Below are 27,046 nucleotides of genomic sequence, written 5' to 3'. Positions count from 1 at the left end.
TTTCTTTACTTATTTTACTAATACTAAAATGATAGTTTATGATTAAATTGCGTTTATATATATAATGTATGTGTGTATATGCTGAACGCTGTTGGCAGTTATCCGCAGCAAAAAAGTCGTGAAATATCAAACGCAAGCTGACATATGCGGAATGTTGAGATACATATGTATCTATGTTTATATTGATGAGGCGCACTGAATTGAGGCTGTGTATTTTTTTGTTTCAATGAAGTCTATTGTAGAATTCTATTAAGAGTATTTCGAAGCGTGTTTCTTATTGTTGTTGTTGTTGATTTGAGGTGACGTGGCTGTCGGCAGTGGTCGGCAGTTGTGTACTTTTTTGAATGGCTGTGCGTGATTGATTGCAGGCCTAACTAGCGAGCGCTCTACTTACTAACTAATGAAAGCTGTGTGAAATTTAAATTCTTACATTTTTTACCTAATATTAGGAATTATTTTTTTCGATTATTACAAATACAATTTGAATGGCAATACAACAATGGCAGGGCAAGCAATAAATCAAGTATTTTATCAAGCTTATTTCGTTTCATTTCCACATTAATTTTTAGCGGCACACATTTATTAACCGTTACTACACAGTAGTAATCGCTTGGAAGATTTCTCTAGCCACACCCATCAAAATGAAACGAGAAGCCTATGCTACTTTCGAAATACGCCCCCCTCCAATTATGCTCTACATTACTCGCCGCATGTTCATTACATATGTAAATGGCAAGCGACCACCCCCACTCACTACTGGACACACACACACACACACAAATGATTTAGCCACGCCACGTCAGTAGGCTCCAGCCGCGCTTAGCCGGTTCCGGTGTTACATTTGCTGTTTGTTGTGGTTGTTGTTTGCTTTCATCGAAAACGTATACTTCGGTGGCAACTGTCGCATCTTTATTACCATTTTGTTGTTGTTGTTGCTTTTGTGCTTCCTGCTGCAATTGTTGTTCACTCAAATTGGGATTGCTCAAGTAGGTTCTCAGAATTGTGTGTTTCTGTACGGCCCTCTGGAATTCGCTAGTGGACGGGCGATATGCCTCGAGTTTGTTCTTGTATTTGTTGTTGCTACCGGTCTGAGTTGTGTACGCCTTATTGCCAGTTGTTGTTGTTGTTGTTGCGGTTGCTGTTGCTGTTGCCTTGTGTAGTGTGGCACTAAACGCGGAATTTGTTGTTGTTGTTGTGGTCTTACGTTGACCAAATGCGTTCGTCGCCTGTTTGGAAGAATATACAGAGGAAGAAGAGGAGGAGGAGGAAGAAGAAGAAGAAGATGTGGTTGTTGTAGCTGGTTGCGTTGAATATGCGATTTTTTTGTTGTTGCTAGTGTGTTTGTACTCATACGTGTCAATTGCGTTGGCGCTAACAACTGGCGCTACCGATGGTGCGCATAAACCCTGATAACGCGATGACGGTCTCAAGCCATATGTCGCACATGATGGCTTACCTACCTGATACGGATTATAACCGACGACGTTTCCACTAAAATGAGAAAGTTGAAAAAAATGTCATGTCATGATGTTAATGTGGGTTGGTATAATCAATGGAATAAAATATAAAATATAGAGCGGTCTGCTCAAAAAAGTTAAAAACTAAATAGAGAGGATGAAATATGATTTAATGTTCTTCTCATTTTTTTGTAATATAATATCATGTGTCATATTAATCGTTTAAAAGTTGGAGAACGATAACTGAGATTTGATCTATGTTGGTACATATTCACTAGTCATTCGTACAAACTTTGACAGATAGATGACAGTTGTACAATATTTGACAGCTTCTTATTTAAGAAGCAAAAATTGGATTGCGTTTTTAACTATACAAAAGATTTCCTGCATTTACTAAAATTCTCAAACTCTCTAAACAATGACATTCTCTGTTCTTTCAGTCGTGACGTCAGAAAGAAAAAAAAAATCTGTCAAACGCACTTCAAAAAGTAACTTGGCAACACTGTCATAATCTCCATTACTACCATTCTTGTTAGTGAACATAAGTATTTAATAGGAATATATTTCTTATAACAGGAATATGGAGTTTATGAAGCCGTAAAGAAAATTGAGCTCGAAAATATTCTTCAGGCATTAAAGTGCTCGAGAAGATTTCAATTGATATTTTGGAAATTGAAAAATGCTTCTGTTTCGATCAAACTATATGGTTTGAAATATACCATTTTAATGGAAATTTAATTAATCAAAATCTGATTAAATGCTTAATATTAAAACAACTAAAGTTTTGGTACTTACCCTGGTCCATAATTACACACGTACAGCTTGTTATATTTGGTTGAGTCCTTGTATTCAGAGAAACCACAACCAACTAAACTTGTTTCACCCCAGACGAGCTGAAAATATACATAGATACAAATTATTTAGCAAAATATAATTATAAAATAATTTTAATAGTACTATTTATATGGGCTGTATAAAAATTCTGCTAAGTTAAATAAAACGAACAACTGATCTTGTGGAACACAAATAAAAAGGAAAATATACTTCAAAATGTGGAAATTAACTTAGAAAAATACAAAAAAGGCGGACTAAAGTTAATTTCAAGGTGAACTCAGAATCTAGTTAACATTTGAGAGACTTTCTACTGTTTTTTAGGCTTAATACCGAAGAGAATATTGAATATATTAAAATGATTCTTTAAGTTTAGTAGCTTCAAAAATGGATCTTAATACAATTTGTCATACATTCCAAATTATACAGTGGAATTTCTCTAACTCGAATTACCATTATCCCCAAAAAATCTTCGAGTTACAAAGACTTTTAGTTATAGAATTTTCATTAAAACATAAATTTTTCACAAAGCTGTAATATACGAATATAGGGACTCCTTTAAAATTGTTTCTTGATAATACCTTTTTAAACTTTGTATAATGCCCTGGTCGAAAAGTTCGATTTATGGAAGGAAATTTGTATGAAATTTGACTTCTATTGCCAATTCAAAAGTTCGAGTTATGGAGATCTTCGACTTATAGAAGTTCGAGTTATGGCAGTTCCACTGTATATTTTTTATACATCTTAAAAATTTCTTCAGGTACATTTCTGTTTTCTATAATTTTATTAAGAGTTTCATGAACTAAGAAAGACATTATTAAATAAATTATTGACAATACCCTACAGTCCAGTAGTAAAGTAGTATATTTCAAATTTCTTATTTCGAAATTGTGCACCATAAAACCTATTTGAACTTAGCAGTTAGTTAACTGTGGATAGTTTCTGAACAGCATGGCTTATATGCTCTTTATACTACAAACTGATCTATAATCATTTGTTCTTCAAAAATTAAATATTTTAACTAATAAATTAAACCTTAATCAATAAGCTCTCCACTCACCTGAGAGTAATGACCAGTTTTCGGTGACCAAGCATCGCCAAATGAGTACTTTTGCACTTCATTGAACCAGCTTTGGATGCGTGATGGAAAATCGCCGTCGGTAGGATCGAGCGGGGCTGTGCTCCAGATAATTGCCAGATTCTGACCCATAGTGAAGCGATCTATTGTGAAGTTGAAGATGAGGAGTGATGAATCCAACGGTGGCGCACAAAACAGCAAACAGCGAACGGGAACAAAATTGGAGGAGAGGGCAGCAATGAAGATAAGCAGGGTGTTAAAAAAATTGATGTTGGAAAAATAGAAGAAAAGTAAAATCAAGTTAATAATTGTTAAACTCATAATGCGAGTAGCTTTTTTTTTTGACACAGTGCAGCATATAACGGTTAAGACATATATAACATTCTCGGAACGAGGAACATAGACATGCAATTTTTTTTAGTTACAATTTGGTGTTTTTGTGTTGATTTCTGTATATTATTTTAAGGTTTTAGAATTTAGAAAACAAGAGTTGTGTGGTTATTTAACAAAAAAGTCATGTCATGAATAGGTTAGATACACGCCGGTGGTGAATGTAGTACACTTAGTTACCCTTGGAATGAACGAACTTTAGTCCGGTTTCGTGTTGGTGTTTTTTGTATTTTTTTGTGGTTTTTATATTTTATAATTTCTTTTTTTATTTTTTGGTGTTTTTTTGATTTTTTTTGTGTTTTTTTTTTTGTTTTTTTGCGATGTTCTGTTTACCCACATATTGCTTTGCGCCCATACGGTGCTTGCATGCATGCTGCGTGCTGGGAATTTGATATATTAGATTGTTTGTATGGAGTATTTTCTAGAGTATAAGATTAATTAAACATTATGATTTATATGCATATGGTTTGGTTACGGTTACTTTCTGTTTTGTTTGGTGAGTTTTTATTCCAAAATCGCAAGGATTTGCATAAATTATATATATATTTTTTGATTTTTTTCCTGATTTTGTGGATATCATTCTAATTCTTTACTTTTTAGTACTGTTTGTCGTTTTGTGGGTGAGTGTTTTTCATGCTGTTAATTACAAGTATTCTGTAGGAAATTAATGATTCCGCTTGGAAATTTTACATTAATATATATTGTATTTATTTTTTTTTTATATTGTATACGATTTTTTGCAGTTTCTGTTTCAAAATGTTTCTACTTATTTTTTTTTTAATTTTAATATTCACTTTTTCATAATAAAAATTAATTCAAAAATTGAAAAAAAAATATTTTATTAAATTTTTTGATTAAGTTAAAATAAAAAAATTTTAATAAAACTAATTTTTAATCGATTGTGTCACAATTTAGTTAAAATCATTAATAAATTTTTCTCTAGAAACTTAAAAAAATTATGTTTAAATTGAGATATATGTACATATATATATTAATTCTCTATTTAAAAGCATTTTTATTAAAAAAAAATAAAAAAAAATTTATTTGAATTCAAATCTGTTATCTATTTATATTTGAATAAAAAAGTTTACAGTGCAAAAAATACAAAATTAATTGTATTAAATTAAAAAATTAATTAATTTTAATTTTAAATTGGTTTATAAAAATATTTTTTTAAGCAATATCATTTAAAAAAAATTAATAGTTAGGAATGTTATTTTCTATTTTCTATTTAATATTTTTTTATTAAATATTTAAAAAAATATGACTTTTTTTAATTTTTAAAAGCAGTTTATATATATTTTTTTATAATTTAAACCATTTTTTATAAAAAAAAACAGAAATATTAATTTAATAATTTTTTCAAATTTTGAAATTTTTTTCCTCTTATTTTTGCAGCCCTTTCGCACTTAAATATAAAATTAACAATTTCCGAAACATAAATTTTGAACAATTTTGTTACATGCAAAGACCAAAATTTACAACTGCCCACAATCCAAATGGAATTTATAGCTTTATGTATAGCGATTACAAAAACAAATATTATTTTTTGTTAGTAAAATTAGGCCCAAAACAATTTTTTTTTTAATTTTTAAGAGACTTCTTCAAAGTCCAAAACCCAACAATATATATGTGTTTTCTTTATTTCCACGCAAAAATCCAATTCCCTGTATATATGTAAGTAAATGTTGTTGTTGTTATTAGTTGGACAAAACATTGAGATTAATAAATGTATTAACACACAGTGAAAACGTTTAGAAATACAAATGTCGGTTAGTTCATTTGAGTGACATACAAAGCGCACATTTGATAACTTACTGATCGTTCGCAAAGGATCATGACGGAATTCACAGTTATTAGCCCATTGTTGCGCACGCGCCGCCAACTCGTCGTCCCAAACGATTTCACGCATATTTTCAGCGCCCGGTTGACCTGGATAGCGCCCGGTTGCCACCAGTTGGCGCAATTTGTTGTGCTCGTGCATGATGATTTCACGCTCGCCGGCGGACAGGCCAGAAACTGCAAAATGCAAATGCAAAAATACAATTTAATAAATATTGATTTTAATTTAATGACCGTTAAAGAGTTGCAAAACTCAAATAAAAAAATCACAAAAAAAAATTGGTGGCTTAATTTGCATAATATGCGGTTAAATGTTGCAACAGCGGTGCTTTTTTGTTGTTTCTAATTAGTTAATTTCATTTGTATAATCAGTTGGCGAGAGATAAAACGGCACTTTTATGCAGTTTTTTTTTTTTTGCCGACTGACTTCTTTCACCAGCTAATGCGCTGAAAGAGCCTAATTTGCAGTTATATGCTTGGAAAAAAATAACAAAAAAAAAAAAAAATAATAAAAAAATTAAAAAAAAAATGTTTGAAATTAAAAAAAAATGAAAAAATTTAAAAAAAAAATCCAAATAGCAAAAAAATGTAAAAAAATAGCTTAAAATAAAATAAAAAAATAGAAAAAAAAATTATTTATAAATATTTAATTTGTGCACAAATTGTGTTACACAAGCAACTAATCGCGCGCATTGGGTTTATCCCACAGCCGCTGCCGCTCGTTGTGCCGCTTAATCGCCGCTCGAACTAGCGCAGAATGTTTGCGCGTGCGCACTCTTTCGGGATACAAACGCTAATCCCAGACCATTTGCCAGCTAAATATTGGGAATATCGGCGATTAGTGCTATTTAAATTCAATTTAATATGCGATTTCATTAGTCGCATGCTGTTTCTTTTTTGTTTTTGTAGAGCATTCACTTTTTTTTGCGCGTGAACTCTTTTTCATATAAATATTTTGATTTGGTGCTTTTTAAATTTTATTACTTTTCACCACTAAGCGGATCGTTTAATTTGTACGCTTTTGTTGTTATCGATTATTTTTATTTGCTATACGTGTGCACAATTTATGTGACAAGTCGCGATTATAAAATAAAATATTTTTTTGAAAAAAAAAGAAGAAGTCACCTGGCAACAGCGCCGCTAGACGCTCCAAACTATTTAACGTATTACAACATTTAACTGTTTGCTTTAGCGATTCTTGGCGCCAATCAAATACACATTTGTCTCCTTACAAAGGCCATTAAAACGATTGCGAATATATTCACATGTAAATTGAGTTTGGGTGAAAGATGTAATCAAATATTTATAAAGCCACTAGCCGGACTATGGCTAGCTACATATGTATGAAGAAAGCTATTGAGCTAGCTGTAAAAAAATGTGAATCTTTGTCAACTGTTTGGAGATTAATGTATAGGTTCACAAACCGAGATAATGAAATAAAAGCTCAACTTCCACAGTATTTTAGCGATTTTAAAAGGCTTTTAATGTAAATGTGTCTTAAGGGAGCTGATAAATTGAGTTTAAGTCTGGCAGTGACATCACTGCGCTATTTTAGGGCGCAACAACAACAAGTTAGTTAGTTATATTTGATGAAAAAAAAATATTGTTGTAACCCTCTAGCGCTCTAACTAGTTGAAGACATGACATAGAAAAGCCATTAAAATACAGTTACAATGAAGGCATATTAGTCATATGACAAGCAGAGTTGATCTGGGGGAGCTCAAAACACTAAACTATAAATATTACTTGGAATTGGCATCTGATGTTTGATATTAAGTTCCAAATAGCGCTCTTAAAACTACTTGGCAGTTGGTTAGCTTTACAGGACTCGCTATTTTCTGGTTCACATCAATAACAAACATTCACTCAAGCGTTACAAAATAGCTCTCACGCATTGAAATGAAATCTCAATATTTGTCTGCAATCAGTCATGTTTCTTCTGGTTCTCAATAAGCACCGAACTGTCTCCCACCTCTTACCGGTCGTTCTAGTTAGTTAAGTTATGCTTAGCGCTCGCTATTGTCTTGTTTTGTTTAAAGCGTAACAAAATGGTTAAAGCGTGAAGACACTAAAGCAGCTCAAGTGGTTATTAAAATGCAAGAATTGGTGTTGTCGCAACAGTGACGGCTTAAGGCAACAGGCAGATTTGTATTGTTGTTGTTTTAATTGAACTTGTGGTTATAGGTGTATATGCTCGCTCGTGTGTATATTTTTTGACTGCATTTTGCTGGCGGCGACTTTAATTTCGCGTAATGAAGACGAATTCCTGGGAATACCGAATTCGAAATATAAATAGTGCACGCTCACGAAAGCGACGGGCAGGCGAGTGAGCAAAGTGTGTGTGTGTGTGTGTGTGTGGCAGAAGGTGTGCTTTCATGCAAGTATCTGTATTAAGAATGCTTGTATTTATTGTAATAGGCGCTAAAGTAGCGACAAGTGAGCGACGATTCTCACTCATTGCTTTGCTCTTCCTGCATTTCGGTTATTTTTTTGTTTAATTAAAAAGCCGCTATGTGCACATACATATATACATATATATATATATTTATATACCTTATATATATATTTATATATATATATTTATATACATGTAGCTGCTGCAATTCGGCGGCAGCTTAAACAACCACTTGATATGTAATGATCATGGACATCAGGGTCGAAAGCGTCGCAAACATGTTGCCACGACACTCGCGCACCGCCAGTGCCACTGTCACACAAACAAACAAACACATGTCTTTATGTATGTCATACAAGTCACATTAACACATATCGCAAGCGAGTGAATGAAGCAAAAGGCAGAATGTAGAAGGTAGAAGGTATAAGGTACGCTGCACTATAATCAACGCGGCGACAAATAATATATACGAAAGCATTGAAGGTGGCAAGTGAATCGGTGAATGGAAAGGCAACGCCTGAGAAGCACAACGAATTGCCGACGACCATTCATTGCTCTGATTTTAAATGTTGTGTCAGAAGAATAAGGCTAAGAAGAAAAAGGAAATCATTTCGTAAGTTACGTTAATTTGCCGCGACTGCGTGTAAGGTGATAATAAATGCCCAAACACAAGCACACACACACATATGAATATATGGGAACGTTCACTATATGACTTTGATACATATATATTCTACATGAGCACTTGGCTACAATGGCTATATTCAATGAAATTATCGTCTGAGCAACCAAGAACGCTGCGCCTTCATTGTTCATTTGCCTTTTGAGTGGCCTGCAGGCATTTTAAGAGTCGCGACTGGCACTTTCGAAAATGCCAAATTCTGAAATACGAGCTGCTGTTGTGGCACGTTTAATGAGCGTAATTTGCAGTTGAGCCTGCCACATTCTTTATACTTGTAGCTGCAATTATTGATTGTGTTTCAAGTGTTTGCAAATTTTTTATTTTTGTATTTTTTTAGAGATGTATATGGGAAGCGTTTGTTTGTATATAAATATATGCTTTGTAAGTTTATAAATGCAAAACAATAAATTCGAAAAAAAGTAGTAGAAACGTTTTGAAAGCTTGGTAGTAAAGTAAAAAATATTTTTTTAAAATATTATTTAATATGAATTATTGAAATTAAAGAAAAAAATTTCAAAATACTATTTTATTGACAATGGAAATTTATTGAGAAAATTAAAAGAAAAGTCAAATAAAAAATCAATAATTTTTTATAAATTAACAACCCTTCCTATATGTGTATGTACATTCATATCTAATATTACTTAAAATATATAAAAAATAATTGTCTCAGAAGTCGTAGAATGCATACCAAAATAATAAAAATTATCTTTATCTTTCTAAGGATTATTTAAAATGATTTGCAAGAAAAATATTCATAAATATTTTAAGAATTTTTTTTATAATTTTCTATTTCTTGACAATTCCTGACCACCCCATCACCTATGAATGAAAGTGGCTAAACAAAAGTTCCTAAACCAACAAAAAATTAAATTTTTTTTTTAAGTTTAAAAGAAAAAATAATAATAAGAAACTCTTTTAACTAATAAATTTCACACTGTTTACATTATAATAATTATTTAAAATTTATTTTCTTTGTCTTTGTCCGAACATATTATTTTTATTTGCCAAATTTAATTTTTAGTACATATACATACATATATGTATGTATATTTAAAGATATATAAATTTTGTGCTTATCTGTGATTATGCTTTGCTTATTTCCTTATCATACATCATTTATGATTATTTATTTACTGCTGTTTTTGTAGCTACTTTTTTTTTTTATACAGACAATGACATTTTTATAAGTACCGTTAATTTAGTCAGGGTCAAAATTGTTTATATTAATAAATTGGTTCCGCTTTATTATTATTCTATGCAAAAATTGTTGATGAACACAATTTTTTTAAATGCTTGATTATAGCAATAATGTGAAGTGTAGGTATTAATATTAAGTTATAAGCAAATATTATACAAATTAAAACAAAAATAAGGAATTATTTGGTACAATTTATTTAATTTCTTTCAAAGTGAAATAGTCATAAAATATTGTTTTTATTAAAAAAATTAAAAAAAAAAATATTCATTAAAAAAATATATTTCGTTTAATAAAAAAAAGAAAAGCAATTATTGAAAAAATATAAAAAAAAATTGTCAATATTGTTTTATTAATAAATAAAATTAGATAAAAAAATAAATTAAAAATTAAATTATTATTAAATAATCGAAAATGGCAAAGTAGTAACACAAATATGCCGCTATTATAATTTCTAAATATTTATATAAAAAAATGGAAGTCTGGTATCTTAGCCGAGGCAGAAGTCGAAATGAAAAAAAGCGAAATATTATTTTATTCATAAATTTTTTTTTAAATTTATTTTTTTATTATTTTTTAAAAACTAAATATTTTATATCATGTAAGCATTAGCATTTTAAAGATAAAATTTAAAGCTTCCCATCAAACTGTGTCGTATAAATATATTATATTAAATATTTAGTAGTTTCTATCGCCCAATAACTCTTTAAAATTCTTTAATAGACCGTATAGACAATGAAATTAATTTAGTTGTCTGATTTGAATGGAAACGCGAACTAGTACAATTAATATTTGAATCATCGGTATCAGATAAAATGTTGACAGGCACGTGTTGTCACAACTCACCCAGCAAAGCAAGTTGGTGACAGAAAAAAATCACCAAAAATAATATAACAAAAGCAAAGGAATAGAAAGAAAAATACCAAAAAAAAATAGAAACAAAAAGCAACAAAATAATAGCAGTGAAATAAATAGAACGCCTTAATTTTTAGAAAACACACCTCATTTTCTATGTTCTCTTGCTATACCAGCGGAATAACAATAATTTTAATTTATTCACATTTATTTAATTTTTATTTTTATTTTGCAAGCTGCTGCTTCTCGTCAACTAATTTGTAAGCGAAACCGCAAACGTAATACAAAAAAAAAATGAAAGATAGAAATAAATATCGATTTGCATTTGTTAAATTAACTCCAAGCAATAACAATTGGCTTTATGCACAGACATCAGTCATTCGCTCAACTATCCAACGGTCAATTTTTCTATAAAGATTTGTTTTTGTTACAAATGAGAAAGAATGAGAAGTTAACAAAAAAATATTAATTACAATTTTTTTTTTTAAATTACTATATATTTTTTAAATATATTTTTATTATCTAAAATATTTTTTTTTTAATTAATTATTTTTTATTTTTATTTCTTAATATAATTTTGTGTTTTTATTGTTTAAAATATTTTTTTTATTTTATTATTTTTTTTCTTCTTATTTTTAATTTATTATTAATTATTTATAAATAATTTTATATGAAATGTTTTTTTATTTCTTATTATTATTTGTATATTTCTTGCATATATTTTTTTATTATTTTAATTTATTTTTTATTTCTAAGTGATCATAATTTTGTCTCATTTATAAACTCTTTATGCTTATGTTTATTTGTTTTTATTATAGTTTTTTGTATTTATTTCTTTTTTGTTTCTTCCAATCATCTTCTTGCCAGATTTGCTTAATTTCTATCAATTTATTGCTTTTGTGTCATCCTCTTTTATTGTTGATTTATGAACGAATCGAACAACCATAGTTGCCGTGTCGTGTTGCTCTTTGTTAGTTACTGAACATACAAACAAGCATATGCATACAATTATATATAACCATTTATATGGATATTTGGACGGCTTTATCTTTTGATATTTCAGCTTTTTTCCGATCCATTAATTTCTTGTTTCATTATTACACTACACAAATCACATTTATTTTCATATTATTTAGTGATTTTTTTCTAACAGTTACTGTTTTTGTTCTGCCGCAGACAAATTGTCACCGGATTATCAATCAAGACGCAGCTTTGAGTACAAAAGAAACTTGTTAGTTGCAGGCGAGTAACATAAAGTGTGAAAGTTATGAGCTTTTAGGCACGAAAGCTCGTTTTAGTGTGGCTTATAAAAGCTCACAATTTATTTAGACATTTTATTATTAATAAAAAAATTCAATATTAACTAAAACTAAGCTTGTTAGTTAACTGAGTGTGTTGTAGACTTCCATAAACTATTTTTAGTTTTCAATAAAAATTAGTGAAAGCTTTGGCTATTGTTTTAGCTGCATTTAAGCAGTAATAAAAAAGCTATTAATTTGCTCTTAACAGCAGAACTATGTTAATCACTTGATTATTTTTAGATTTTTATGGTTTTTTAAAACTTTATATGTGCAAAGTGCTGTCTTTCATGCGCCGTTTTATTGAGAAAGTAAAGCAAAATAACTGAACTTATTTAAATACGTTCTAAATTTAGCTTTTCGCAGAGACAAACAAGTAGTTGCTTCTAGGTATGATAAATACTAAAGATAATGACGGGATTTTAAGTGAAGAGTGTTAAAAAAAAAAATTAAACAAAAAAAATACAAAAAAGAATAATAAAAAAATTTTTGGGAATAAAAATCAAAATTCATTGAAATCTTAAAAGAATAATAAAATATTAAAAAAAAATTTAAATATTATAATAATTTAATATTATTATAATTTTGGATTTAATCTCTTGCGTATAGTTTCTACGTTTTCTTTGTTTTTCCGGAAAATTTGCATTATTATAATTTTAAATTATTTTAATTCAAGACAAAATACTAGAAAATAATTAAACTTAAGATCGATTGAAATATACTAAAGTTTTGACTACAAAAAAAAAACAAAATCCACTGATTCGCAGTCAAAAAAATGTTTATGCTTCTAAGTGAAAAAACCACCATCGACGTCACTTGTATTAATTATGCAAAACAGTTAATCATTATGGGAAAAGTGTTAATGGCCGCACGTTTTGACGCATACGTCACTGCGTCACACTACTGTATAAGAAGCGCAAATAAAATCACAAAAAAATCTGCTTTGCGTTGACAAATTGCACATAAAAATGTCGCTTAATTTCCGTAAATATAATAAGGCAAAGTATGCGTGCATAGTTGTTATTGTAATTTTTTTTAACTTTATTTTTATTTTTTAATTTTTTAATATATTTTTTTAAATTTTATTTTTTTTTTATTTTTAATATTTTTTGTTTATTTTCAGCAGCCTGAAACGCTACATAAAAATTTCAACAGCTACAATTTGAATGGAACGCACAGCCGCCTTATCGCGCTGCTTAACATTTTTATCGCTTAAATTCACCCTTTTTCATGCCTCAATGAGCGGCGTAAGTCATTGCATTTCATTAATGATCGCTTGATAAGGGCCAGGACGTTTAGCGCGCGTAAAGAAAATAAAAAAAATTAAAGCAAAAAAGGGATAAAAAAGCGCCGCAACCACACAGTGCGCCCAGCGAAACAAAAGACTTAAGCCACAAACTCGCTGGGGCCAACATGCGGCGAGCGCTTGCTTGCTGCCACGCAGCAGACGACAAGCGAGCGCGCGCGCGCGTTTAAACCGTGTTCCGTTTGCCCGCCGCATACGGCGATAACGATCAAAATGCAACAGCGCAATTGTTCAGGCGTGTAAAGAGTGCCGACAATATGTTAACAAGTGGTAACTACGTCAGTCGTGGCAAATGACGGATGCGTTCAACTTAATTTTACTTAGTTGAAACAAACAAAAGCAAAATAAATATAAAAAAAATATTTAAAAAAATAATAAAATAAAAAATAAACCAGCAAAACCGTGTGCTGAAATAAAATATAATATAAAATTGCGCACTTTTTTCCAGCGCACAAGCGCGTCTGCGTATGCGCGGCATGCAGCCGACTACACACCATTGGTAAGCTGGTCAACCTTGATTTCGCATCCGCTTAGCGGCACAATTTTGAACTTATTTATGCATTTATTTTCATTTTTATTATTTTTTATACTCTTTCGCCGCCTTTTGTTTTAGCTCTTGATAAATATGCAACTCATTTATTTAGCTATACTTTCGAGCGCATCGCTGTCAGCTTGCTTACTGCCGGCTGCACTAACTGCCTGCTATTGCTGTTGTTGTTTTTATTATTAATTTTTTCTTCTTCTGCAATTTGTGTGCTCATTTATCATTTGACAACTTGCAATCGTGCATTTAATTGCATTATTAGCACGAGTTGCCACCGGAGTGGCAAACTTAGTGAAGAGAAAATGAGAGATTTGCAGTTGAAAGAAGAGAGGGAAGAGTTTAGCTAAGAAAAAAACCGATTTTTTCATATTCATTATCACTAAGCAGTCGTAAATGAGTTTTGTTGCTTTTTAAAAATATTGCATATATATATATTTACTATATAAGAGTATGTAGTATATGCTTGTGCGTTAGTCAAAATCAACCAGGTTTCATTTTTCGCGGTCACTGTCATCTGTTACCGTTCAAGTTGTGCCGGTTGATTGAACGCGCTACGCTTGTCCAGCTGTCGGTCTGTGCAGCGGTCTGTAAGTCGTGTCTGTTATCGCCGCTTCGACTACCATTTTTCGGTGCGTTGTCGGCTGTCGCTTGCCGTTTGCCTCAAACGGCAGCTCACACTTGCCTTAACGCGTCTTAGTGTCGGATTTCGCGGCAAATTCATTGCGAGCTTGATTTCGCGATCTCAATTTTCATACAATTTAAAATTTTTTTGCGCACAAAATTGTTTAAAATAAATTTTAATTGCAGCTACAAACTGCTTAAATATTATATAAATTAAAATATAAAACTTGAAAGCTTTGAAATATATTTTTAAAATATTTTTTTTTTTTTAATTTTTTTATTTCAATTTTTTTTTTTAATTTATATTCATCACAAACGCAATTTCGTAAATGTTACTTCGCTTAGCTTTTATATCGGCCATTAATTACGCGCAATTATAGGCGTGAAATTTAGTTGTCAAAACGCGTTGAGCTGCTCACACATTTGCTGGCAGGCAAATTGATTTTTAATGCGAAAAAATGCAATTTCTAATCGGTTTTTATGCATTTGGTTCAAATTGCATTGCTGTTGTGTTGTTTTTGCATTTGCACTAATTGCTTTAAATGGCATTGTCGGCGAACTTAGTATAGCTTTTGAGCAAAATGAAAAATACAAAAATGCAATGACCCCATTTCAAAGTGGAATTTATAATTTCTAAATTGAATGTTTATAGAAAATATGCAAATGTTTATAGAAAATTTAGTAGCCACTTCGGCGGTAATTTAAAAATATGAATGAAAATAACATCTAAGCAAAATGCTGTTTAATTGAAGCAATTTATTATATTTGAGTGCCAGGAAACAATATTTTTGAATATTTAAAAAAAAAACGAAGTGAAATCAATTAGAAGTATGATAGAAATTTAAAAACATGTAAAATCAATTATTAAAAATGTTTTCTTATTTTTTTCGAAAAAAAATGTATCTTCTGAAAAAAGTAAATGTGACAAAAAAACGGTTTAAAATTGGAGCATTTAAATATTTAAGGCATTAGGAAAAAGTAAATTTGTAAAATGATGTAAAACCACTTAGAGAAGAAATATCGCCTAGTGAAAATTAAAAAAAAAAAATTAAAAAAAAATAATAATTAAAAATATTTAAAATGTTATACAAAAATATAAAAACATGCAAAATCACTTCAAAAAAATCCAAAAAAGTAAATTCCATTATTTTGAACATTTTTTTTTTTTCAATTTTGAATAAATGAAAAAAAACAAACAAAAAATATATATAAAATTTAAAATAAAATTTAAAAGGTAACACAGCAAGTCAAAATGTACTTGTAGAACATGTCAACCCATTTATCTTCTTTATCTTCTACCAAAAATCTTAATCATTGCCAAACACATTCTGAATAAATTTTTAAATTAAATTACATAGGAATATAAATTGTATTTTTTAATAAAAAAAATTACAATCTTTTTATACTTTTAATATAGAACGAAAATTTAGTTGAGTCAATATCGATCATATACAAACTCAGGTGAGCACATTTGAATACTTTAAAGTGCATATTTGAGCCTTGAGATGATTATCGACTCTATTTGGAACGAATAATTGCAACATATTATAGAAAATGGTTCTTGAAATTTGATGTATGTCAGCCAAACACTAAAAATTCTGTAAGACATCAAACAGTAAGCGGAATTCGAACAAAAAAGATTTTTAATATTAATTTGACATTTTAATAACAATTCGTTTCGAAAAATACTCAGTTTTAGGCAGCATCGATTATGTATTATAACACAGGCCAACACTCAATTGGCTTCTTTGAATTGATCAACTGATTCTAGTTAATTTTGGCGCGCTGAATTCAAATTTTTTTTTTTTAATTTTGTCGGGCTGTGTAATCGATACCGATTCACTACAATAAATGTCATGCTATTTTTTATGGGACTGTCAATTAGTTTTGAAAAGAGATGCAAGCTGTATGGAATATTGTTTAATATGTAATGCATAATTATTTAAATAGCTCTTCCTTCGAAATATAAGCCTTATGCAGTCTAATATGCATTTGTGACAAACTTATAATTTTAGTCTTATGTTCATGTCCAATGCATATTTTATGGAATTACTTTTAATGAATATTAAATTTAATATCAAATATGGACTGCAGAAAAGAAATTATACAACGTATGGTGATATATTCAGAATTCTCTAATACTCCATACAAGTTATGTAGCATAAGTTATAAAAAAAACACATGCAAAAAGCATATGCAATCCATAAAAAAGGTTAATATATAAAAAAATAATAAAAAAATTAAATAACAAATATTTTTTTATACTACAACCACAAGCAAAACCAATTGAAACTTCATTAAATGTTTTAACCAATAAACCGCAATGACCTACAATAGCAAATCAAATGATGTGTTAATTAATTGGCGCCAAAAGCACGAAAAAAAACATGCAACTAACATGCCGCTATGAAATGTATACAATACACAAACAATAACAAAAATAATATATCAAATATGTGGGTATGTGAATTCAACAAAAAGCCACAACAATCATTAACAACTCTCAGCCACTTGACCTTCAAATGAAAGCGAACTCACTTGTTACTCAGCGGTAATTATTTTTTCTACAAATTTTTTGTATCTATTTATAAATACGCTCAAGTAACGTTATTGTAATAAAATTGCTGAGTAATTGCCTACAATAAGTTAAAATCAAAAAAATTCACTTCCGACTACAGCAATCAAGCAGGCGGTGCGCTATGGCGTATGATGAACAAAAAATAATGCGAAAAAAACCTTATTAATTAAATGTGTTTGTTATTGTAGTTGTTGTTGAAGATTACGATGATTGGTGGGTTGTAAATTAGCAGGCAATTGTTTGTTGGGGTATTTTTATTTAATTTTTAATTTTTTATTAATCCTACGCTATGCTAGTTCAAGTGATTATAAGCCGAGAAATTTATTTAATTTTAGTTATATATATATATATACAAGCATAGTTTGTCGTATATTTATATATATTCAGATATATTTATTAGTCATTTCACGAGCACACACACCTCACTTTATTTGTTTGTAAACATTTATGTGTTTTCGTCTACCGCATATATATTTATTTTTTAACTTTTTAGTATGTCAATAGAACACAAACGCCAAGCAAGTTTGTTTAGCAGTAATTCATGTTAGAGCATTGTACTTTTATTTATATGCTTAGCTTATTTTAAGCAAAAACTTCACTTATTTGAGCGCGCTTGCTTCAATCATTTTTGTCATTTACCTTGTAAACCGCTTATGCGACATGACATGAGAGTAGCTTAGCGCGTTATAAACAAATACACACGCATCTCAGGCAAATATATTTATATAAGTATATAAATATGCATGTGGCTATGCAAATAATAGCTGACAAGCGCAAATGTTTATTAGACAAATTTTTATTGCTGCTCAAGCATACATATGTATGTATGTATGTACTCTAAAATGCTAAAAATATGCGTATGACTTACTAAGATTTCTCTTCGCTCAAGCGCCGCGCACTTGCAGTGTTGTATTTTTTATATTTTTTTTGCGATATTTGCTTAGACTAAGTTATGTATGTTCATCTCTACACTCAGTAAATATGCTTGAAGCCACTCATAGCTGTCTGTTTATACCGTAATGCCATAAATAGCGCTCTTCAGTGATTGTCTGTGTGTATTTGTACCTGTGCGTGGGTTGCACAGTAGTCGCTTGGTAGCTGCGGTTATTGAATATTTACAAAACTCAAGATTTCTTAGACTTTAAATTGCTGCTTATTTGGTTATTTATGTGGGTATTTTCTTTTTTCTTGCATTTTTAATTTGTGCTATAGTTTTCTGAGTGTATACATATATGTAACGGGTGATTTTTTTGAGGTTAGGATTTTCATGCATTAGTATTTGACAGATCACGTGGGATTTCAGACATGGTGTCAAAGAGAAAGATGCTCAGTATGCTTTGACATTTCATCATGAATAGACTTACTAACGAGCAACGCTTGCAAATCATTGAATTTTATTACCAAAATCAGTGTTCGGTTCGAAATGTGTTTCGCGCTTTACGTCCGATTTATGGTCTACATAATCGACCAAGTGAGCAAACAATTAATGCGATTGTGACCAAGTTTCGCACTCAGTTTACTTTATTGGACATTAAACCAACCACACGAATGCGTACAGTGCGTACAGAAGAGAATATTGCGTCTGTTTCTGAGAGTGTGGCTGAAGACCGTGAAATGTCGATTCGTCGCCGTTCGCAGCAATTGGGTTTGTGTTATTCGACCACATGGAAGATTTTACGCAAAGATCTTGGTGTAAAACCGTATAAAATACAGCTCGTGCAAGAACTGAAGCCGAACGATCTGCCACAACGTCGAATTTTCAGTGAATGGGCCCTAGAAAAGTTGGCAGAAAATCCGCTTTTTTATCGACAAATTTTGTTCAGCGATGAGGCTCATTTCTGGTTGAATGGCTACGTAAATAAGCAAAATTGCCGCATTTGGGGTGAAGAGCAACCAGAAGCCGTTCAAGAACTGCCCATGCATCCCGAAAAATGCACTGTTTGGTGTGGTTTGTACGCTGGTGGAATCATTGGACCGTATTTTTTCAAAGATGCTGTTGGACGCAACGTTACGGTGAATGGCGATCGCTATCGTTCGATGCTAACAAACTTTTTGTTGCCAAAAATGGAAGAACTGAACTTGGTTGACATGTGGTTTCAACAAGATGGCGCTACATGCCACACAGCTCGCGATTCTATGGCCATTTTGAGGGAAAACTTCGGAGAACAATTCATCTCAAGAAATGGACCCGTAAGTTGGCCACCAAGATCATGCGATTTAACGCCTTTAGACTATTTTTTGTGGGGCTACGTCAAGTCTAAAGTCTACAGAAATAAGCCAGCAACTATTCCAGCTTTGGAAGACAACATTTCCGAAGAAATTCGGGCTATTCCGGCCGAAATGCTCGAAAAAGTTGCCCAAAATTGGACTTTCCGAATGGACCACCTAAGACGCAGCCGCGGTCAACATTTAAATGAAATTATCTTCAAAAAGTAAATGTCATGAACCAATCTAACGTTTCAAATAAAGAACCGATGAGATTTTGCAAATTTTATGCGTTTTTTTTTTTTTAAAAAGTTATCAAGCTCTTAAAAAATCACCCTTTACATATGTATGTATTTTCAATGTTGACATTGTCGCTTTGTTGATGCTTGCTGAGATACATATGTAGACCGCTCATTTACCATATATGAATACTGAAATTCAAGTTCAAGCGCGTTTGCGCAAAAATTATAAGCAATTTGGGCAAAATTTCACAAACTTGTTAGCTAAATTGCAACCAAATTAAGTTCAGTGCGGGATTTAATGAACTCTCCAAAAATTTTATAATTTTTTTTTATGACTAGGCGGGTAAAATCTAGCGACCTCTAACTTCTAAACTGACCCTGCATAGTAAAAATACTGTTTCAGAAGCTTCTTTATGCCACAAATACACCTGATAGCTGGTCAAAATCTACTGGAGGGCAGCTACTAATAATAAATATGAACTCTCTTCTTATTCAAAATTATTTCTAATACCGTTATTTATCATATTTTTTCTTTAATACCAAAAATATTTACGTTCTTTCACAACCAGCAATCTCACAGCTCTTTGTCACCTAAGCAACTTTAATCAATTTATCAAAATTAAACTGCTGACGTAATTGGCTTATGCGGTCTTTAATAGTCTATAACAAATCGATTTGAAACGTTTATGCGCGTAACAGAAATTATTGATTTTTTTAATTGTATTTACATATTTTAAACGGTATTTTAATCAATTTTAAGTACTAGGAGTGTCCCGTGAATGGTCAGCAAAATGAATATTAAAGTTGTTTATTAATTAAATTTATGTCAACATAAAATATGACAGTATATAATTTACAGATTTTGGCTATGGTGACAAAGCTGTGCGTCCAGAGAATAGCAGATATTAATGTTATATAATAATATGCAGTGTGAAGAACACACCTTCCCTATTTTTTAGAACTACTTCAAAGCAATTTTTTTTAATTTTTATTTTTTACAGTTTATTATGAACGCGCTTTGGCAGTCAAACTTTATTTTTACGCAAATGATTTCATTAACAGCTCAATGAAACACCTTGAACTACTGGCGAAAAAATTATTTTTTTTTTAAATTTTTTTGATTTGAGAGAAAATAGAATAACCAAGCTAAAGTGTTATCAAAACGCTTGCATAAATTAGGCGCAACTAAATCAACTTAAAAGCCAGCCATTTTTTTGCTTTTAAACAGTAAAAAGCAGCTAGTGGCAGCTAACCGCAAATGCGTTGCGTTTAATAGAACCGGTTGGGCCTGACGTCAACCAGACGCTATATACACAAATATATGAACATATATATATTTTGGAACAGCGATTTTTTAAAATTTTTATTTTTTTCGTTTTTACCATTTTTTTCAAGTTTTTTTATAAATAATTTTTACTAAAACCGCTCGTGGCTTCGTTAACATAATTTTATTGCCAATTGGCCACTTTGAAAATTCCCCAAACAAAATTTAAATTTAAATATGCGCCAACTACAAAAAAGACAACAAGTGCCAGTCGGGCGGCTTACACGTTGTGTCAATAAACCTTATGTTTTTCTAAATCAGCATATATTTACTACACTACAACAAATAAAAAATTAAAAAAACATAAAAAAAAATCATTTTTATTCTCGTTCTTATACTCGCGAATTATGCAGTTCTGCTTTTATTTCGTGACATATTAATTAATATGCCACAGCGCGCCGCACTGGCGAAACGTGATTGTATGCTAAGCAAGTGGGAATAATCAATTCAATCACAACAGCATAGGGAAGATAAAAATAAATAAATAACAAATAAAAAATATCAAAAATAAAATAGTATTTGAAAAAAAAGTTGCATGCTTTAGTAAAAAAAAAACGAAAATATATATCATGCTATGATGATTATATCATTTTAAGCGACAATATGGATTAGATCTTCACCCAAATCAATTGCAGATTTACCCCCCAAAATACACAACGCGCTTGGCATATTAATAGTTGGCGGATTATTAAGCTTTAAGCTTTAACATGCAGGTAGCTGGGTTAGTAATGCAAGAGCAAGCTTTAAAAAAATAGCATGCAAAAAAAACAAAAATACTTTCATTGGAAATATACTTAATGCGCTGAGAGAAAAAAGAAGAAATTAAATGAGAACTGCGCCAATTTGGCGTCAATGATGTTTCTTCGATTTTAACATATATTTTTGTTATTGTATTGATCGATTAGGTATGGAGAATATCGAGTATGTTTGTTATGACCTTGTACAAGGCATGCGATTTTGGTATGTGATAGCAAAAAAAAATTGCATGCAATATATCACTATTAGAAGTATTTGAGAGTTTGAAAAAAATAAAATAAAAGTATGTATGGGCAAGTAATTGCATATGTATATTTATGTATCTTTATGTATGTATTTTTATGTATGTATATATATGAAATCATGCAATTGCGTATATTTTGTTTGCTTCTTACTCTCAAAAACGTGATTATACGAATTCAGCGCACATGCTTTGTTAGAAATTAAATATTTTGTTTACATAAAAGTTAGAATTTTTATTATTTTGCGCCACGTGTCATAGTTCTATTTGCTCAAAAAATTATTTTGTTAGTATTTAGGCGATTATAAGTATGAATAATGGGACTTGGCTTACTTTGATTGTGGATAAATCAGATAAACATTTTTGTTATTTTCACAGAAAAATTTTAATAATATTTTTTTATGGAAGATATTTGGAATTTCTAAACATATATAAAAAATTGTTTATACTTCTTACAAAGCCTAAACTATAGAGACCGCGTAAAAATCAATTCTGATGACCTATACTTTTTTTCACTTTGGACAGCCTCACCGTACGTATCCGAAAGCATTCGATGAGTCTCAGCCGCACTTTTCTTGGAATTAAAAAAGAAAAGCAAAATTACCCGCAAATGTCGAGAATTCGGCTCAAAAAGTGACATTTTCAGTTGAGAATAAGTTTAGGATGCAAACAGATCTCTACAAACATTTTGTTGGGTTAAATTGACATAAATGTCCAAGATCGATATAAAAAAATCGATTTAATCGACCAGTGCTTGACCCTAGAGACATCTATTGGAAAACGGCGGAAGCATATTTTGTTGTTATTACTAAAAAGAAGCACAATTGTTTTGTAGAACACGAACTACCTTTATAATTATATATTAATTTGTAAATGTTATGTATTTTTATATTTCAAAAATCAGACTAATTATTTAAGATCAGATCAAAAATAAACCGTTTGAATCAAATATAAATTAAATGGAATAATATTATTATGTCGGATATTCTGGAATATTTCTAGCTAATTTAACACCATAGAAACGTAGAAACTTTCAGATTAAAACGCAGTTTAAACACTAAGTCACTCAAACTCTAAACAAATTGGCACCACTTTAAGATCGTATCTGCGTCATTTGTACGCTGAAGACGCAAGCAATTAAGACCAATGTAATATGCTAAAAAAAATCAGCATTAAAACTAAAAAAATAAGGAATATTTATTCCCAGCGTATCTCACAGGTTTTACTACGAAAATTTGCGCCAAAGACTTGATTAGACAGTGGCCTGGCCAATTAAGCAGATGTGTCTGTAGATAAATATGGCGTGTCAATAAAACGAAAGCTAACAGCAGAGCAGACAAATTAACATAAGCAAAATAAGAGGAGAATAAAATTATAAGAAACAAATAAATTTGAATATAATAAAAAATAGCAGAAGAAGAAGAAAAAAAAACAAAAACTATGTGGAATGATCAGGCGAAAAAAGGTATATAATTCGTACAACTCAAGCGAACTGAATACCAAATGAAACGAATTATTCGTATATTTGCAAAGCATAAAATGAAGGTAATTTAAAGAGTGTCACAGTAGTATGTTAAACAACACAGTTACTGAGTGGCGACTACACACATGCGCATACATATTTATGCGCGAATAGGTATATTTAGCAAAGCAAAAACCTGTTAATTTAGAACGAAAAAGAAAATCAACTAAATTTCATGCAGACCCAACAGTGAATTACAAATAAGCGCGAAATTTTGAAATTCTTAAATGTCACACAGCAAACGAGTGGACAGCATATGCCTTTGCTTTGGTTTTGACTTGTGAGCGCCTGCTAAGCTAGGCTTAATAACTACTAAATAGCCGGCATGTTGAGCCTAGCAGCCTTTGACTTTACTTTTTTTTTAATAATTTCGATTTTATCTGCATTATTTTGTTGTTGTGCCGCTCAGAAGCTGGTTTCTACGCTAAAACACTATTTTTGTCCAATTCAAGTTTGCTTTAATTTCAATTTAAAAACTTTCGTAGTAAACATAAATATTTGATTGGCAAAAAATATGAATTATGCATTTTAAATTGTTTATTTTTAGAATTTCTCCATAATTTCGGCATATAATAAGGCAGTAAAGGGTTATTGTTGGTGGAGAGAGGTTTGCCTACGTGACTGTTAAATTATTAAATATTTCTAATATAAATATCAGATATTATTATGTATATTATAATTATCAGATATTAATTTTATAATTATTTATTATTTTTTTATTAATTTTTTTGTTTATTTTAATTGTTTAAATTTTTTCATAATTTCTTTTAAATATTATTAGATACGATTTTATAATTATTTATTATTTTTTTATTAATTTAATAATTGTTTTTGTTTATTTTTAAATATTTAAGTTTTTTTTTTAAATTTTTTTTTTTAATTCTTTTAATATTTATTTTTTTATTTAGGCTTACAAATATTCGTATAATTTAGTTAAAGCGTTTTCTAAAAAAAAAAAGTAATTATATTTTAGTTTAAAAATTATGAATTAATAATTAATTAAATAATTTGGGATTTTTATATATTTTAATTTAATAAAATTGTATTTAATTAGCTAAATTTAATATAAAATAATTTAACTTATGCAAAGTGTTTATTTATTTATATTATTTTTTTTTTTTTAGTTTTTACATCTTTCTTTCACAAATATTTTGTATTTTTAAATAAAAACGGATAATTGTCCAAAGAAATTAATTAACAATATTTGCAACAAAATACATGACTTTATAATTTTTTTTCCAATCTCATTCATATAACAAAAAATTTAATTTAAATCCTTCATTTATGAAATAGTAGCATTTAACGGCACATTCTAGGTTAAACCACCTATATTATTCATATTTTATCAAAATATTCTCACTTACCCAATAATTGTCCGCGACACGCCAATGCCACGCTGCAGGACACCAGCAATAGCGCTGCATGTAGTAGATATTTTTGCGGCAATATTTCCATTATAAATATGTATATTTTCCTCTTTTTCTTTTAATAAAACAAAAAATCAAGCTTCAACTGCTTGATGTCAAACACTTTTGCTGCTACTTTCTCCAAACGTTTGTTTGTTGTTGTTTTTGTTTTTGTTTCTTAGATTTTCCGCACGCCTCCAACGCTGACTTTGAACACTTTTACGGAGTTAATTTTCTTCACTTTTCAACTTTATTTTGTATAATTACAGCACTTTGCGCTATATGACTTTCTTCTTAGCACTTAAAGACAAAGGTTTACAAAATAACCGATAATAATTTTGCTTTTGCTGCTTCGACTTTTTTTTCAAATTTGGAACACACTTCAATTTTTTCCTTTTCAAAACTTGGTTTTTTAACTCTTTCAGATAATTATTTCACCAGTTTTCAATTAATTTTGGCTTTGCCTTTTTCAAATTTAATTTGTTCACCAATCAATAATTTTAATATAATTTTATTTTACGCCAGAAACTTATTCAAACGCAACGAAGACAGACAATGTAATTCCAATATCCACTCTCGTCGTTCGTGTCCAGTCAGCTAGACTTGAAGGCGTCTTATGGTTGGCCGTACGCGGCTGTCGTACGCTTTTATATCACCCAACAAATCAATTCCACTGAAAAGTGTGCGGCGATCGAAAAAACGGCAGAAGAGTGAAAATAAGCGCACAAAACGCAGCGGAGACGCGCACACCGACCACATCGACGACACCGACAACGATCGGAAAGCGCGAAATGGCCCACCGCAGCGTTGCGTCGCGTCGCCGATCGCGAGTATCGATCGGAATATGCTAATGCACGCGTTCGGTGTCTTTGCTGTTGGTTTGGCCGTATGCTCATTAAAGTGTTGCTTCGTTTTTGTTGTCTCCAATTTCTCATTTCGGTTTGTTTAGCTTTTGTTGTTTTTTATGCTTAGCGTTTGTGGGGTTTGCGTTACAAAAACCCAGAAAAACAAAAACAAAACCAATATTGAGTATTGACCGTTGTCGGCAGCGGTTGGAGCGCGTTCGATTTTGTTTGTTTTTATCAGTTTCTCACAATTACTCTCAGCGTGTTGATAATATTGATGTTGCTGGCAACATGTTGCAGAACATATACTCACTGTTATAAACATTTTTAAAGATATAGCTGAGCTCTTTATAATTTTTTTATATTTTTTTAAATTAACTTTTCATGATGTATATTTGAATACTTTGAACAGTCTTACGAGTTATATGTATCCAAACAAAATTGAATTATTTTTAAATTCCGTTCTAAATATTTGGGTTTTTAAGAGTTTTTGAGTAGGGCACTCTAATTTTTTGCCGAATGGATGTTGATATGGATTACTAGTCTTGGTTTATACGAGGCGAAGATCGGCTATATCTAATTTTTCTGTTATCTTCTTCTCTTCTTGACTGGCGTAGACAACGCTTACGCGGTTATAGCCGAATCCACAACAGTGCGCTACGCATCTCTCCTTTATGCTTTTTGGCGCCAATTGGTAACTTCAAGTGAAGCCAGGTCATTCTCCGCCCGGTCTTCCATCGGAGTGCAGGTCTCCCTCTTCCTCGGCTTCCACCAGCTGGTACTGTATCGAACACTTTCAGAGCTGGCGCACTTTCGACCATTCGAACAACATGACCTAGCCAGCGTAGCCGCTGTCTTTTTATTCACTGAACTATGTATATGTCGTCGAATAACACATACAGCTCATCACTCCATCGTCTGCGGTATCCACCGTTGCCAATTTGTAAGGGATCGTAAATCTTCCGCAAAACCTTTCTCTCGAAAACTCCTAGTGCCGTCTCATCTGATGTTGACACCGTCCACGCTTCTGCACCATAAAGTAGGACGGGAATGATGAGGGACTTGTAGAGATTAGTTTTTGTTCGTCGAGAGAGGACTTTACTTTTCTATTGCCTACTCAGTCCATAGTAGCACCTGTTGGCAAGAGTGATTCTGCGTTGGATTTCAAGGCTGACAGTATTACTGGTGGCTAGGTATACGAAATTATCTGCGACTTCAAAGTTATGACTGTCAACAGTAACGTGGGAGCCAAGACGCGAATGCACTGGCTGTGTGTTTGATGGCAGGAGATATATCGTCTTGTCCTCGTTTACCACCAGACCCATACGCTTCGCTTCCTTATCCAGTCTAGGAAAAACAGGACAGACAGCTCGGTTGTTGCTTTCGATGATATCAATATCATCGGCATACGCCAGCAGCTGTACACTCTT

At 31.0% G+C, this 27,046-nt stretch overlaps 1 protein-coding gene across 2 annotated transcripts; it reads right to left on the bottom strand.

Moving 5' to 3' along the window:
- LOC105214563 (venom allergen 5) lies at positions 1-25,411 on the bottom strand. Of its 2 annotated transcripts, XM_011188063.3 has the most exons (6): positions 24,730-25,411; positions 5,575-5,775; positions 3,349-3,509; positions 2,253-2,350; positions 1,354-1,491; positions 763-1,226 (listed from the first exon to the last, which is right to left on the bottom strand). In XM_011188063.3, exons 1-6 carry the CDS (start codon positions 24,818-24,820, stop codon positions 995-997), a joined length of 921 nt encoding a protein of 306 aa, XP_011186365.2. In that variant the 5' UTR covers positions 24,821-25,411; the 3' UTR covers positions 763-994. The 2 variants fall into 2 exon arrangements, with proteins under 2 accessions (XP_011186364.2, XP_011186365.2); XM_011188062.3 differs by having other exon boundaries at positions 1-1,491; positions 24,730-25,408.
- Between the last annotated feature and the right edge of the window lie 1,635 nt (positions 25,412-27,046).

Source organism: Zeugodacus cucurbitae, chromosome 2 (assembly GCF_028554725.1).
Source record: "Zeugodacus cucurbitae isolate PBARC_wt_2022May chromosome 2, idZeuCucr1.2, whole genome shotgun sequence".
Lineage (NCBI taxonomy): Eukaryota > Metazoa > Arthropoda > Insecta > Diptera > Tephritidae > Zeugodacus > Zeugodacus cucurbitae.
This window is presented reverse-complemented; position numbering and strand designations above follow the sequence as displayed.